Genomic DNA, 14872 nt, shown 5'->3' on the forward strand with positions numbered 1-14872 from the left:
GGCGGGGGCTCGCGCCGAGCACGCATCTCGGGGAGGGGCTTGTGGCCGCAGTGCCCCTCAGGGAACGGGCTTCTAAGCCACCGTACAGAACCGCGGTTCCGAACTGAGCGCAGCCCCAGGGCCCCGCAGCCGTGGGCGCTGCTCCCTGACCCCGACGTCCTCCCTGAGGCCAGGAGGGGCTCCCACTTCTAAAACACTAACGTGGCAGACTCGGAACCTGGGGAGCCACGGCCTATCCACGTCTGAACATGCAGGGGCCACTCCAGACCGGAGTGGCCCACAGGCAGTGGCGCCCCCTGGCGTGCCAGCTCGCACAGCAGCCGGCCTGCGCCCGCCCGAGTGACTCACCATGGATCTGAGCAGGTCATTTAACCAGCCCGAGCTTCATTTTTCTCATCTTTAAAATGGAAAAATAACACTTGTTACCAACGCCTCGAGAGTGCTGCGGGACAGCAAACACACGTTCTGGCTGCTTCTGGAAAGGACGCTGGCGCCCACACAGCTCCGCTAGCTGCCGGCGGTGCTGGTGCTGGCGGACCGGACCCGAACCCTGCACAGTACACAGGCACTTCGTGTCTGTGTCTGGTTTGTTCGCCACACTTGACAGCTGCTTGCATCCCCGGCAGGCAGGGCCACCCTCCTGCCCCAGCCCGCTCTTGCCACCTGAGGCCCTGGGCCCGGAGACCCAGCAGGAAGGCTGGCCGCCACCTCACGTGGGATCCACCCACTCCAGAACTTTCAAAACCTGTCTGCCTCTGTCAGTTGCAGTGAGAGAATATTTATGTTGCTAACGTGGGTTTTCTGACCAGAAATGTATCACACAACCAACTGGTTAAAAATGCACACAGTGAGACTTGGGCTGTGACACAGTGGGCTAATCTCCCGCTTATGGGGCCAGCATCCCATAAGGGCACCAGTTTGAGTCCCAGCCGCCGCCTGCAGTGCCGGCATCCCATGTGGGCGCCGGTTCAAGTCCTGGCTGCTTTCCACCCAGTTCTCTGCTGTGGCCTGGGATAGCAGTAAAAGATGGCCCAAGTCCTTGGGCCCTGCACCCGCATGGGAGACCAGGAAGAAGCTCCTGGCCCCTGGCTTCAGCTCAGCTCAGCTCTGGCCATTGCGGCCATCTGGGGAGTAAACCAGCATATGGAAGACCTCTCTCTCTCTCTCTCTCTCTCTCTCTCTCTCTCTCTCCCTCTCTCTGTAACTCTGCCTCTCAAATAAATAAATAAATCTTAAAAAAACAAACAAACAAAAAAAAAACCACAAAAAACCACAGTGCTAACTACTATCGTGGAGAGCAGAATTTCTGATGAGCTGGTGCTTTTACATTTTTATATATATGTCTTTCACATTTATTTCTTTGTGGTATATATTTCGGTCACCTTCAAAATTCTTTAAAAAGTTTTAAATTCAGAATTTTAAAAAAAATCAAAATTGATCTATTTCTAACTTGCAATCATCTCATTCCCCAATAGTTCTAGAAAAGAATTAACTGTACGGGGGCCGGTGCCATGGCTCACTTGGTTAATCCTCCTTCTGTGGTGCGGGCATCCCATATGAGCGCCGGTTCTAGTCCCAGTTGCTCCTCTTCCAGGCCAGCTCTCTGCTGTGGCCCAGGAGGGCACTGGAGGATGGCCCAGGTGCTTGGGCCCTGCACCCCATGGGAGACCAGGAGAAGCACCTGGCTCCTGGCTTCGGATCGGGGTGGCTCCAGCCATTAAGGGCATTTGGGGAGTGAACCAACGGAAGGAAGACCCCTCTCTCTGTCTCTCCCTCTCACTGTCTGTAACTCTACCTGTCAAATAAATAAAATCTAAAAAAAAAAAAGAAGAAGAATGAACTGTATAAAGACTTAGTAAGACAGGTCAGCACTGTAGCACAGTGAGCTCATCTGGAGCTGGGGACGCCTGCATCCCATTCTCAGAGCCTGGGAGCGAGTCCGGCTGCTCCACTTCTGATCCAGCTCCCTGCTAATGAGCCTGGGAAGGCAGCAGCTGGATCCAGCGCTGGGCCCCTGCACGCACGAGGTGGAGACACTGACAGTGACTTCAGCCCCTGCCCACACCTCTGCTGAGTCTGGAGCTGCCCCACACTGTGGCACAAGGTTTCCCAGAAGTTTGCAACATTTTAAAAAGCACTAAAATCCTTTCTTAAAGGGTTAAAATCTTATGCAGAACCCCAACAGAAGGTACAATCTAAATGGTATTTTCTCATTATAAATGTATAAGTTATTATAATAAAGTCAACCGGCAAGAACAATGAAACTACTCTAAAAAAACTCGAAATCCGCACTGCACTGAGACGATGGTTGTGGGCCGGCGCCGCGGCACGGAGAGTTACGCCACTGCCTGTAGTGCTGGATCCCAGGTGGTCGACGGTTCAAGTCCCGGCTGCTCCACTTCCTCTCCAGGACCCTGCTAACACCCTGGGAAAGTAGTAGAAGACGGCCCAGGTGCTTGGGCCCTGCACCCACTGGGTCCCCAAGAAGCTCCTAGCCTAGCCCAGCCTCATCCATTGCAGTCATTTAGGGAGTGAACCAGGGAATACACAATCATTCTGTGTTTTTTTTTCTCTCTGTTAACTCTGCCCTTCAAATAAAATCTTTAAAAAGGAGAAAGAGAGATGCCAGTCATAGCACTAACATCTATCTCAACAATTAATTTATTTCCCAATTTTAAAAAATCTTGATGTATACCTATCAGTAGCTGAAATGGTACTGGTTTTTATTTTTATTTATCTTTTAAGATTTATTTTATTATTTATTTGAAAGAGTTACACAGAGAGGGGGAGAGACAGAAAGAGAGACCTTCTATTGCTGGTTCACTCCTCAAATGGCCACAACAGCCAGGGCTGGGCCAGGCTAGAGCCAGGAGCCAGGGGCTTCTCCCAGGTCTCCCACATGGGTACAGGGCCCAAGCACTTGGACTGTCCTCCACCGCTCTCCTAGGCCATAGCAGGGAGCTGGATCGAAGTGGAGCAGCTGGGACGAGAACCGGCGCCCACGTGGGGTGCTGGCGCTGCAGGTGGAGGCTTGGCCCACTGTGCCACAGCGCCAGCCTCAGCGGTACTGGCTCTTGAACTCCCACCATCTCAGCGCACTCTGCTGTGCGAGAACAGCGTGAGGAACTTGCCAGTCTCACCTCAGTGCGGACACACAGGACGGGGACGCAGCCCGGGCTCCTCCACGGCACTGACCCAGCTGTGAGGGAGAGGCGCAGGCGCACTGCCACCTCTGCCTCTTCTGACACACAAGGGCAGGCGTCGACAAGAGAACTCAGACCGAACTCGGGAGCGCAGCACAGCCTCCTCACGACCTCACAGCCGGAAAATCCCTTCCGGGAAGCCCCGCGGCCTGCCGGCCCCTCCAGAGACCACAGCCTCGCGGGCGCCCCCGCACGCGCTGTTGGGTCAGCGGCCACTGCCCTGGGTGGCTTCAGTGATCGGAGCGCAGGCCCACGGCAGCCGAGGGCGCCGTCCTGCTGCTCAGGAAACAGCCCCCGACGTCTCGTGCACAACGTGTCAGGGTCGGAGAGGGAGCCAGGGTGGGGAGGCACAGGCGTGCAGGGCTGCGGCGACAGCCCACGAGCCCCACGCCCCTCCGCACGCCGCCCTCGTTCGAGCCTCTCAACACGTTTACTCGCGTGATGTATAAGTGTGGACTAGGAACATGTCTCCACAAAGTTCCTCTAAACCTCATTCCGTACCCTGGGTCGAGGAAGGAGCGCGGGGCTCTGCAGGGCTGCAGCGGGGGCACAGGACCCGACAGGACGCTGCTCTGCCCGGGGGGGCGGGGTTCAGAGCAGACACTGGCTGTCTTGGCACAGGAAAAGCAAGAAAGCGGGGCCAGGTAGACAGTGGGAGAGCGCTCCCTGCACCTGCTACTAACACTTCCTACAAAATGCCAGCTCCTCACTCACTGCTACAGCTAGAGAAAATCCCAAAGAACATGCTGCAGTCAAAAACTACAACAGACGGTGAGAAAGGCCAGAACCACTACTGTAGTTAACTAAGCTGTCAAATGCAACTTCCAAAACGCGGATCCTGCCTTCAACCTGCCTGGGAAGAGCAAAATGCCAAAGCCATCCACCCCATGTCCAAAAGCTGCCCGTGTGTTCCACCCACTCGCTAAAGGCCCTCTGGCAACCACTGGACAAACAGCTCAGAGGCACACGGGAGAGACCGGGGCTGGGCCAACTCAGGGGACTCTGTGTCAGCGGTCAGCACCCGGCACAGCCCGCAGAGCTGAGGCAGAGACGGGGAGCAGGACCTCAGGGCTTTGCCCTACGGCCCCTCCTGAATTCCGCAGACCTGCAGCGTCCGCCCCTAAGTTAGCAGCACTGAGTTAGCGACTCTACGGCGAGTTACAGACGCGAGGTAGCTGTCCGCCACACGTTAGAGTGAAGCCAGGTTACGGATGACGGCTTAAAGCTAGGACGCTCGTCAGCATTAAGTGCTCAGAACTCAGCCACACAGCCCCCACGACTGCTAAAGAGAAAACAGCCCCTCCAGCACGCGACAGAGCGAGCGCAAGTTAAGGAAGCGAAAGCAGCAGATCCCAGAGCGGGCGACTGCCTAGCACAGAGGGACAGAGGCCCGGCGAGCGCTGCCAGGCTGCGCCGCGCGCTGTACTTACCCCGTTCCACTCTACGCTCATACTCACTTCCTCCCCTCCGTCAGGGCCGCTCTCGTACTTGACCACGTCCGCATTGAGGCTCTCGCGGCTCCTGCGCTTCTCCACGTTCTCGGGGTCGTTGAGCACCTCGGCCACTCTCTGCTTGTGAACATTGTCAAGACCCTGTGGCGGGAGGGGGAGCACGGGACGCATCAGCACTCACCTTACTTCACTGGGAAAACCGGAACCCCCAGTTCCAGAGGGACACATGACAACAGCAGCTCCTCCGAGGGGAGGGGAGAGGCCTCCAGGGTGGCCCCCCGCGGCAGTGGCCCAGAGCTGGACATCTGCAGATCCACTTGGAGAACACAGTTCACCGTGACCCAGCCGGCACCTCTCTGCAGAGACCACTGGGCACGGCCACCTGCAGTGATGACCAGCCCGTACTCCACCCTCTGGGTCCCCCAGACGGTGCTGCACCACTCGCAGCAGCATGAGGGCGCCGGCTGCCAGGCCCCTCCCAGCCCCTGCGACGTCCCACGTGGTTTACAATGGCCGTCCTAGCTTGCTGCTGATCCCTCTGTGCGGCCCGCGGCCGCCCACACGCCGTCAGAGGCGTCTGTGCAGGCCTGTGCCCATCTCTCCACACCTGACACTGACCATCAGCAATGACCTGCAGGCAGCTTCGCCGCTGAGTGGGCTGTCCCTTAACCTTTTTCTTTTTTATGGGGAAATGAAATAAAAATAGATTTACTTTGGTGCAAGAACTGTGAATTCACGTGTATTATTTTCATAATACTGAAGATCCCTGTGTTCCCAAGATATGAATGCATGAATCTAGACATCAATGCCACCTCTCAAAGGAGGGCCGGGAAGAACGAGGCACGGAAAGAGGTAGACACGGTGCCGTTCGGGTATTTGAAATACAAATGTTATTTCACAAATAAAAAATGTTATTTTCTCACACACACACACACACACACACACAAAGGTAACATAAATGAAATGTTCTACCTGTAACAAACACCGCCTAGAGAACAGGGGTATGGATACCACGTGACTCAACTGCGCCTGATAATCAGAATCAGGATATGATAACACACTCTTCTTCCCAACAACCAACGGACCCGGGGCAGGCGCTGTGGTGCCAGCGGGTTGAACCGCGCGCGGCCTCAGCGCCAGCGTCCCACACGGGCTCCCCCTGGCTCGACCCTGGGCTCTTCTGTGGTTTGACTTTCTCCGTGGTGCCCTCCGAGGGTAATTCTGAGGAATCAAGTGATCCCGTGCTGCAGTATCTTATTAATGGTCTTTGAGAACAACCCACCTTTATTTGGACTAACTAAAATATTCAAGATTTTCTATTTCTCAATCAAACTTTCAAAGTCATGCAAAGAAACAATCATTAAATGCAGAGTTCCAGGGACTGGCATGGAGCGGGTTAAGCCGCCCCTGCGATGCTGATGCACAGGCATCGGTTCGAGTCCCGGCTGCTCTACTTCCGATCCAGCTCCTGCTAATGCGCCTGGAAAAGCAGCAGAGGGTGGGCCTGCACCCACGCTGGCGACTCAGATGGAGCTCCTGGCTCCAGGCTTCGGCCTGGCCCAGCCCAGCCGCTGCAGGCATTTAGGGAGCGAAACAGCAGGTGGGAGGTCTCTCTCTGCCTCTACCGTTCAAACTGCAAAGCAGCAACGACAACTCAGAGCTGGAACAGGTCAGTAGGAGCCGGAGGGGACCCACCCACCTGTCTGCGTGACCTCATGGCAGCTTCCTCCAGTGTCTCTGCAGCTTCGAATTTGCCTTGACGTCTGTAAAGTGCTCCGAGGTTCTTCAAGGTGGTCGTGACCGTGGGGCTGTAGGGAAGCACAGCAATGCAGCCCTGGGAACAGCCCTGGGGCCCCCAAGGTTGCGGACGTGTGTGGAGAGGACCCCTGCAGCCTCCAGGGTGGACACGTGAGGGTACGTCCCACTGCAGCCTCTGGGGGCAGACACGTGTGGGTAGGGCCCACTGCAGCCTCCAGGGTGGACACATGTGGGTAGGACCCACTGCAGCCTCTGGGGGCAGACACGTGTGGGTAGGACCCACTGCAGCCTCTGGGGGCAGACACGTGTGGGTAGGGCCCACTGCAGCCTCCGGGGGCAGACACGTGTGGGTAGGGCCCACTGCAGCCTCCAGGGTGGACACGTGTGGGTAGGGCCCACTGCAGCCTCCAGGGTGGACACGTGTGGGTAGGGCCCACTGCAGCCTCCAGGGTGGACACGTGTGGGTAGGGCCCACTGCAGCCTCCAGGGTGGACACGTGTGGGTAGGGCCCACTGCAGCCTCCGGGGTGGACACGTGTGGGTAGGGCCCACTGCAGTCTCCGGGGTGGACACGTGCGGGTAAGACCCACTGCAGCCTCCAGGGTGGACACATGTGGGTAGGGCCCACTGCAGCTCTGGGCACTCCACTACAGAGGTGAAGTCTGCAGTTCGTCCAGCTCAAGCAGCCCTGACACTGCTTACAGCAGCCTCTGAGGCAGGGGACACACTCCTTCCTCCAGGCCCTGGCCACGGCCACACACCACTGGCACTGTCCACACAGGTGCCTGTGCCGGCTCTGCATGGCAGTCAGGAAGAGCTGGTGTGTGCGGGCAGCAAGGGGTGCTGGGGTCATGGTAGCGCTCACCTCTCTCTCTGTGCAGCACCAAGGGGCAGAGCGGGACAGCCCGGAGCCCGCCCGGGGGTGTCCCCTCTGAATGTAGCGGGCAAGAGGCCACCTGCGGACAGGCCGGTGCATTCCTGCACTCAGGTACCACAGAAATGAACCCACACCCACCGGAGGACACACGTGTGCTGAACCCACACCCACCGGAGGACACACGTGTGCTGAACCCACACCCACTGGAGGACACACGTGTGCTGAACCCACACCCACCGGAGGACACACGTGTGCTGAACCCACACCCACCGGAGGACACACGTGTGCTGAACCCACACCCACCGGAGGACACACGTGTGCATTAAGAGCTTTGCTTCCGCTACTGGCAGGCACTCGAGGCACAGAAACATCCGCATGTCTCTGAGATAATGACTAAGAATGGAAGCATATGTAGACGATATACAAAAATGGAAGGGGCGGTGCTGTAGCATAGCGGGTAAGGCCCCCACCTGCACTGCCAGCATCCCATTCGGGCACCAGTTCGAGTCCCAGCTGCTCTTCTTCTGATCCAGCTCTGCTATGGCCTGGGAAAGCAGTGGAAGACGGCCCAAGTCCTTGGGCCCCTGCACTCACATGGGAGACCCAAAGGGAGCTCCTAGCTCTGGTTTGGCACACCTCCGGCCATTGTGGCCAATTGGGGAGTGAACCAGCAGATGGAAGCCTTCTCTCTCTCTCTCTACCTCTCTGTAACTCTTTCAAATAAATAAATCAATCGTTAAAAAGAAATTTAATAGGGGTGGGCATCTGGCTGGTTGGGATGCCCACCCCACATCAGAATGCCCAGGCCAGGATATGCAGTCTGCTCCTAGTGCCAGCTTCCTGTTACCGTGCGCAGCAGGAGCAGTGGGTGATGGCTCTCTGCCACCATACGGGAGACTCAGATAGAGTGCTGGGCTCATGGCTTCAGCTTGGCCCAGCCCTAGCTGTTCAGAGCATTTGGGCAATGAATCAGTGGACGGGTCTCTCTCTCTGTCTGCCTTTGAAACAAACAAAGTTGGGGCCAGCATTGCGGCACAGGGGGTGCCACCTAGACTCTGGCATCCCAATGAGTACCAGGTCAAGTACGGGCTGCTACACTCCGATACAGCTCCCCGTTACTGTGCCTGGGAAAAAGCAGCAGAAGATGGCCCGAGTGCTCGGGGCCCTGCACCCATGTGGGAGACCTGGATGGAGCTCCAGCCTCCTGCCCTTGGTCTGGCCCAGTCCTAGCCATTATGCAATCTGGAAAGTAAACCAGAGAATGGAAGAGTCTCTGTCTCTCTCTCTATAACTCTTTTCTTTTTTTTTTTTTTTTTTTTTTTTGACAGGCAGAGTGGACAGTGAGAGAGAGACAGAGAGAAAGGTCTTCCTTTTGCCGTTGGTTCACCCTCCAATGGCCGCCGCGGTAGGCGCGCTGCGGCCGGCGCACCGCACTGTTCCGATGGCAGGAGCCAGGTGCTTCTCCTGGTCTCCCATGGGGTGCAGGACCCAAGCACTTGGGCCATCCTCCACTGCACTCCCTGGCCACAGCAGAGAGCTGGCCTGGAAGAGGGGCAACCGGGACAGGATCGGTGCCCCGACCGGGACTAGAACCCGGTGTGCCGGCGCCGCAAGGCGGAGGATTAGCCTGTTGAGCCACGGCGCCGGCCTTCTATAACTCTTTTCAATATATAAATAAATCTTCAAAAAATACACTCAAAATATAGACATAAATGCGAAGATGTCACGTGCTGTGGCATACAACGCACATTCAGATGGGTCCACGTGTGCAGCGTGGGGTCCACGTGTGCAGCACTGGGTCTACGTGTGCAGCACGGGGTCCACGTGTGCAGCACGGGGTCTACGTGTGCAGCGCGGGGTCTACGTGTGCAGCGCGGGGTCCACGTGTGCAGCGCGGGGTCCACGTGTGCAGCACGGGGTCTACGTGTGCAGAACGGGGTCCACGTGTGCAGAACGGGGTCCACGTGTGCAGCGCGGGGTCCACGTGTGCAGCGCGGGGTCCACGTGTGCAGCATTGGGGTCTACGTGTGCAGCACGGGGTCCACGTGTGCAGAACGGGGTCCACGTGTGCAGCACTGGGTCCACGTGTGCAGCGCGGGGTCCATGTGTGCAGCGCGGGGTCCACGTGTGCAGCACTGGGGTCTACGTGTGCAGCACAGGGTCTACGTGTGCAGCACGGGGTCCACGTGTGCAGCACGGGGTCTACGTGTGCAGCGTGGGGTCCACGTGTGCAGCACTGGGTCTACGTGTGCAGCGCGGGGTCTACGTGTGCAGCGCGGGGTCTACGTGTGCAGCGCGGCACGCTCAGTGCCGTGGGGAGCCCCAGGGTGGAATGCAGGTTCCTGAGCAGATGCCGGCAGGCCACGTCAAAAGAACGAGGAAAGTGAAGAAGGCAGCAGGCCGGGCTGGTCCCCCCACAGGAGGCGCACGGAGGGACCGGGCAGCCACACCGGCTTGGAGGGCACGGAGGGACCGGGCAGCCACACCGGCTCGGAGGCGCACGGAGGGACCGGGCAGCCACACCGGCTCGCACTCCCAGTGTGGAAGTGAGGGGAGGATGCCTGCGTCAGCACCGTGGCGGCGTCACACCTGTGCCCCGGGAAAGGGCTGCCCGAGCGCACTGCTTCCTACACAGCAGCCGCTTTCCCGTCCACCAGCGCACTTGACGGACAGCGAGTTCTGTCTGTAGATGATCTACTTTACAAAGACAGTGGGCGTTCACCGGGAATCTGGGGACAAGGTCGGACAATCGGCGCGAGGAGCTTCCTGCCCAGCCTGCCCAGGAGCCCTGTGGCTTTCTCACCTGTCGACTTTGCAGGCTTTGTACCATCCGCCATACTCTCCGAAAGACGCCCCGTCCTTCTGCTTTCCCTAAGGGACAACACAGAGTGCGCGGTGAGCAGTCCCCTGAGCGCAGTGCAGCACTTAGAGGACGCCTCCGAATACCGCGAGCTTACTTTGCACTCCTCTCTCTCTTCGGCGTGCATCCAGATGGGCTTGTTTTCATCTAGGAAAGAAGAAATACGTTCAACTGGAGCGCGACAGAACCACGGGGGGACCGAGCTGCTGGACTCAGTGACTCGGGGCGTGGTGCAGTCTTTGTAGGACTCTTCTTGGACCCTGCTTCTTACAACCTGGACAGACCCAGTGCGCCCTGGAAGACAGCCTGTCAGGCCAGACACGGTGCCGAGGGACAAGGAGACGGAGTCAGGACAGCCCGCCCAGTGCCAGAGCTCACGATGTAACATTCTAAACGCAGGGTCCCGCTAACACTGGGGACTCTCGGACCTCAACATCTACCACTGCACGGGAGTCTGCGGAGAGCGGTGAAGACGCTGGGGCAAAGCAGAAGAGGCACAAACCCGTGCGCGCTTCAGGAGCGACCTCATCAGCCATCGGCACACAGTCCTGCTGCTCTCCAGCAGTGTGAATGCGCAAACGAACAGGTGCAGAGGGGAGGAGGCACTGGCTCTGGGCGGCGCGGTAAAGATGCAGTTAAGACTGGGACACCCGCACCCCCTCAGAGCACTGGGTCCGAGTCTCAGCTTCGCGCTCCATCCCAGCTGCCAGTTAACGCGCACTGTGGGAGGCAGAGGTAGCTCAAATAGCCAGGTGCCTGCCGCCAATGCAGGGAACCCGTTCCTCGCTCCCGGCTTTGACTTAGCCCAGCCCCACTTTTGGGGGCCATCTAAGCAGTGAGTCAGCAGATGGGAGCTTGATCTGTCACTATGACTTTCAAATAAAAATATTTTAATGGAATCAGTCAGTACTGACAAAGTGATGTGAGAGCACACATTTAGTCTGTTTGTTCAGTAACTAACACATGACTTAATGCTTAACAACTACTGTCATTGGTCTGTAGCACCAGATTCCCATATGGGCACTGGTTCAAGTCCCGGCTGCTCTACTTCAGATCCAGCTCTCTGCTGTGGCCTGGGAAAGCAGTAGAAGATGGCCCAGGTCCTTGGGCCCCTGCACCCATGTGGAAGACCTGGAGGAGGCTCCTGGCTTCAGACTGGCCCAGCTCCAGCCATTGAGGCCATTTGGGGAGTGAACCAGTGAATAGAAGACCTCTCTCTCTCTCTCTCTCTCTGCCTCTCCTTCTCTCTCTGTGTAACTCTGACTTCAAATAAATAAATAAATTTAAAAAGAAAGAAAGAGGGTCACAGAGATTTCATCTGCTGCTTCACTCCCCAGTTGGCTGCATACCCAGCATTGGGCCAGGAGCCAGGAGCTTCATCCTGGTCTCCCATCTTAGGAGGGAAAGAGTGCAAGTCTTTTTAAATAATGGTTGTAAACTAGCTCCACTGTGAGAACACAAGTACAAATATACCCCATAGCTGGCACGGCTGGGTCCCAATGCACTCTGGCTACAGTGAGCCACGACAGACCCCTCCCACCAACACCCGCCTCAGGAAGGAGCACCTGATCAGCCTATGCTTCAACACGCACGGAGAATAAAGCATGAGAAAAACTGCTTTTACCTGGAGCCCAGCTAACAGCACACAGCTGCTTTTAGCAGGAAGAAGCCAGCCAGCTGCAAGGAAGCCGTCCAGCACAGGAGCAGGATTTGGGAGGAGCAGCATTGATTAAGGATGGGCTGGGGACATCCAAGGCTCAGCGAAGCCTCTGCATCAGGTCAGGGCGGACCCTCTGGGACCTGAGCACCGAGGGCTATGCTGGGCCTGCACGACACACCCCAGCACCACGACACCTGCGACAGACTGACCGCTCCCGTCAACAACCCAGGAAAAAAGACACCTTTGGAAGATTTCTCAAAAGTGGTTTCTACAGACTCCCCAGAGAAGAAAAAACCGGGCCAGCACTGTGGCGTAGCAGGTAAAGCTGCTGGCTGCAGTGCCGGCATCCCCTATGGGCGCTGGTTCGAGTCTCGGCTGCGCCTGTTCCAATCCAGCTCTCTGCTATGGCCTGGGAAAGCAGTGGAAGATGGCCCAAGTCCTTGGGCCCCTGCACCCACGTGGGAGACCCGGAGGAAGCTCCTGGCTCCTGGCTTCGGATCGGCACAGCTCCAGCCACTGTAGCCAATTGGGGAGTGAACCAGTGGATGGAAGACCTCTCTCTGTCCCTACCTCTCTGTAACTCTTTCAAATAAATAAAAGGATGGCCTTAAAAAAAAAAAAAAAAGAGGGGCCAGTGCTGTGGCTCACTTGGTTAATCCCCGCCCTGCAGCGCCGGCATCCCATATGGGTGCCGGGTTCTAGTCCCGGTTGCCCCTCTTCCAGTCCAGCTCTCTGCTGTGGCCCGGGAGGGCAGTGGAGGATGGCCCAGGTGCTTGGGCCCTGCACCCGCATGGGAGACCAGGAGGAAGCACCTGGCTACTGGCTTCGGATGAGCATAGCGCCGGCCATGGCATGGCAGCCATTTAGGGAGTGAACCAGCGAAAGGAAGACCTTTCTCTCTGTCTATAACTCTACCTGTCAAATAAAAAAATAAAATTAAAATAAAAAAAGAGTACTATATTTAAAAAGAAGGAACCAACCCCCCGCTGTGCCTCCACATGGCACGCACGGCCTGGCTGGCAATGGCAGGCCACTGTCCTGTCTCTGCGTCATCTTGCAGCATGGGCACGCCGCGTATCTGAAGTCTTCAGTGGCCATTAGCACCGAGAGAACGGCTGTGAGCCTCACCGGCAGGTGAACCAGTGCGGCCTGGGGCAGGCCTTGGCGGCCCTTCCCACATGCCTGGAACTCAGGGCAAGGCCAGAGCAGGGGATGAGGGCTCAGCCCAGGCCTGCCCACGGGCGGCAGGGACTCAGTCACTGAGCCGTCACCACTGCCTGGCGGGGCTGACGAGCAGGGAGCCGCAGGCAGGCGCAGAGGCAGCACGGACTCCTGTGTGGGACAGGACACGCAGCCGTCCAACCCGGGACTCGGCGCTTGGCCACACAGTGGTCCCAGACCGCACTCCACCCCGGAAAACGTCCTGATGACTTCACTAGCACCAACTGCCCGCTGCAAACCACCACGTCAGTGCGTTAACCACAGGCGAGCGTCTTACCGTCCACAGATCCGAACTCCCTCTCGTGCGCCCGAGTGAGGATCTCCTTATACAGTGTTTCTGCTTGCTTGAACTTCCCTTGTTTCAGGTAGCAGGAAGCCTTCAAGTGAAAGAAAGTGTGTGGTGTCCTTCACACGGCAGCAACGCGCACGCGCCGATGGGCGGGCGGGCGGAGCTACGGCTGCTGAGTCTGCAAGAACAGCCCAGGCCGCGCCACGGCCCGCCCGTCACCTACCAGGTTATTTTTCGTCTTGGCCACGTTGGGGTCATCGGGGCCCAGCTTCGTCTGGTATATCTCCAGGGCCCGCTGGTAGTAATACTCCACTTCCTCATACTTGCCCTGGTTCTGGCACAGCAAGGCCAGGTTATTCAACTGCTTGGCGACATCAGGGTGATCCTTGCCCAAAACCTAGGAATGAACACAGCCAGAAACGCAGGCTCGCGCCTCTGCACCCCGTCCACTGGGCACCCCCGGCCGCGGCTCCTTCTAAAGTGGAAACGTGACTGTGCTCCACCTCCAGGCTGCACATCTCCCACGGCGCCCACGGCACCACAGTAAGAGGAACGGCACCAGAGTCCTCTGAGCTCTCATTTTCATTCTTTAAAGTCCATTTACTTATTGAAAGACAGAGTCACACAGAGAGGGAGACATAGAGAATGAGATCTTCATCCTTTGGTTCACTCCCCAGATGGCTCCGACAGCCCAGGCTAGGCCAGCCCAGGCCTCAGTCAGGGCCCTGGAACTCCATCTGGGCTCCCACGGGAGGCAGAGGCCCAGGAACTTGATCCATCTCCTGCTGCTTCGGCACATTAGCAGGGAGCAGGAGTGGAAGTGGAGCAGCCATGGTAAGCGGCAGCTTTAGCTCCTCGGGATGCCAGCTTGGTAAGGGCAGTTTTACCCGCTAGGCCACACTGCAGGCCCTGGGGGGAGGGGACAACTGTGCTCGTCTTCGCTGGCTGCTCTGTTTGACTCGAGTCCTTCATGGCAGCCCTGAGCCGTGAGGACACAGCGCTCTGAAGACAAGGAAGCTGCACGCGATGAAGACCCTGCTACCCACCACTCTGCCTGCTTCTGGGCCCACGGTCTCCCCTCCTGAGGGCTCTCTTCAGGGCGCCTCAGAGGGGAGGTCCCCGCCTCCACCAGTCACCTCACCAGCACATCACCACTGTTCTCCATCCTTACAGGAATGCCGCCCGAGCTTTCCTGCTTATTCTTTGTTGCCAGAGCACCACTCACTGCAGCGTAAGCCCTGAGAACGCATGCACTGTATCCTCTTCCCCAACAAAAAACACCCAGCATAGAAGGCTGAATAAACACCAACTCCTCTCTCTGCCCCTCCCTGCCCTTCACCCCTGCGGCGGGCTGCCCTTACCACAGCCAGGAGCTTCTCCCAGGTCTCCAACATGGGTGACAGGGGCCCAAATGCTTGGGCCATTCTCCGCTGCTTTCCCAAGCCTCAGCAGAGAGCCGGATCAGAAGTGGAGCAGCCAGGACACGAAGCGGCACATGGGATGCCGGCACTGCAGGGGGCGGTTTTACGAAGCTGAGGGACTTTCAACTCAGAA

The 14872-nt window shown here is 57.7% G+C and overlaps 1 protein-coding gene across 16 annotated transcripts in view; it reads right to left on the minus strand.

Moving 5' to 3' along the window:
* LOC133751207 (kinesin light chain 1) overlaps positions 1 to 14872 on the minus strand; it is a 98762-nt gene that overhangs the window by 9435 nt on the left and 74455 nt on the right. For 8 of the 16 annotated variants that reach the window (XR_009864786.1, XM_062181075.1, XM_062181074.1 and 5 more), the window contains 6 exons: positions 13542 to 13715; positions 13307 to 13406; positions 10246 to 10295; positions 10092 to 10159; positions 6354 to 6462; positions 4634 to 4795 (listed from right to left, as the gene is read on the minus strand). Coding sequence is in view for 15 of the 16 variants with exons in the window: in XM_062181075.1 (XP_062037059.1) it covers positions 4634 to 4795; positions 6354 to 6462; positions 10092 to 10159; positions 10246 to 10295; positions 13307 to 13406; positions 13542 to 13715 (663 nt within the window). In the remaining variant the exon portion in view is untranslated. Of the gene's footprint in view, positions 1 to 348; positions 398 to 4633; positions 4796 to 6353; positions 6463 to 10091; positions 10160 to 10245; positions 10296 to 13306; positions 13407 to 13541; positions 13716 to 14872 lie in introns of all 16 variants that reach the window. The other 8 variants (XM_062181080.1, XM_062181076.1, XM_062181073.1 and 5 more) reach the window with 3 other exon arrangements.

The sequence above is a fragment of the Lepus europaeus genome, chromosome 22 (genome assembly GCF_033115175.1).
Source record: "Lepus europaeus isolate LE1 chromosome 22, mLepTim1.pri, whole genome shotgun sequence".
NCBI classification, from domain to species: domain Eukaryota; kingdom Metazoa; phylum Chordata; class Mammalia; order Lagomorpha; family Leporidae; genus Lepus; species Lepus europaeus.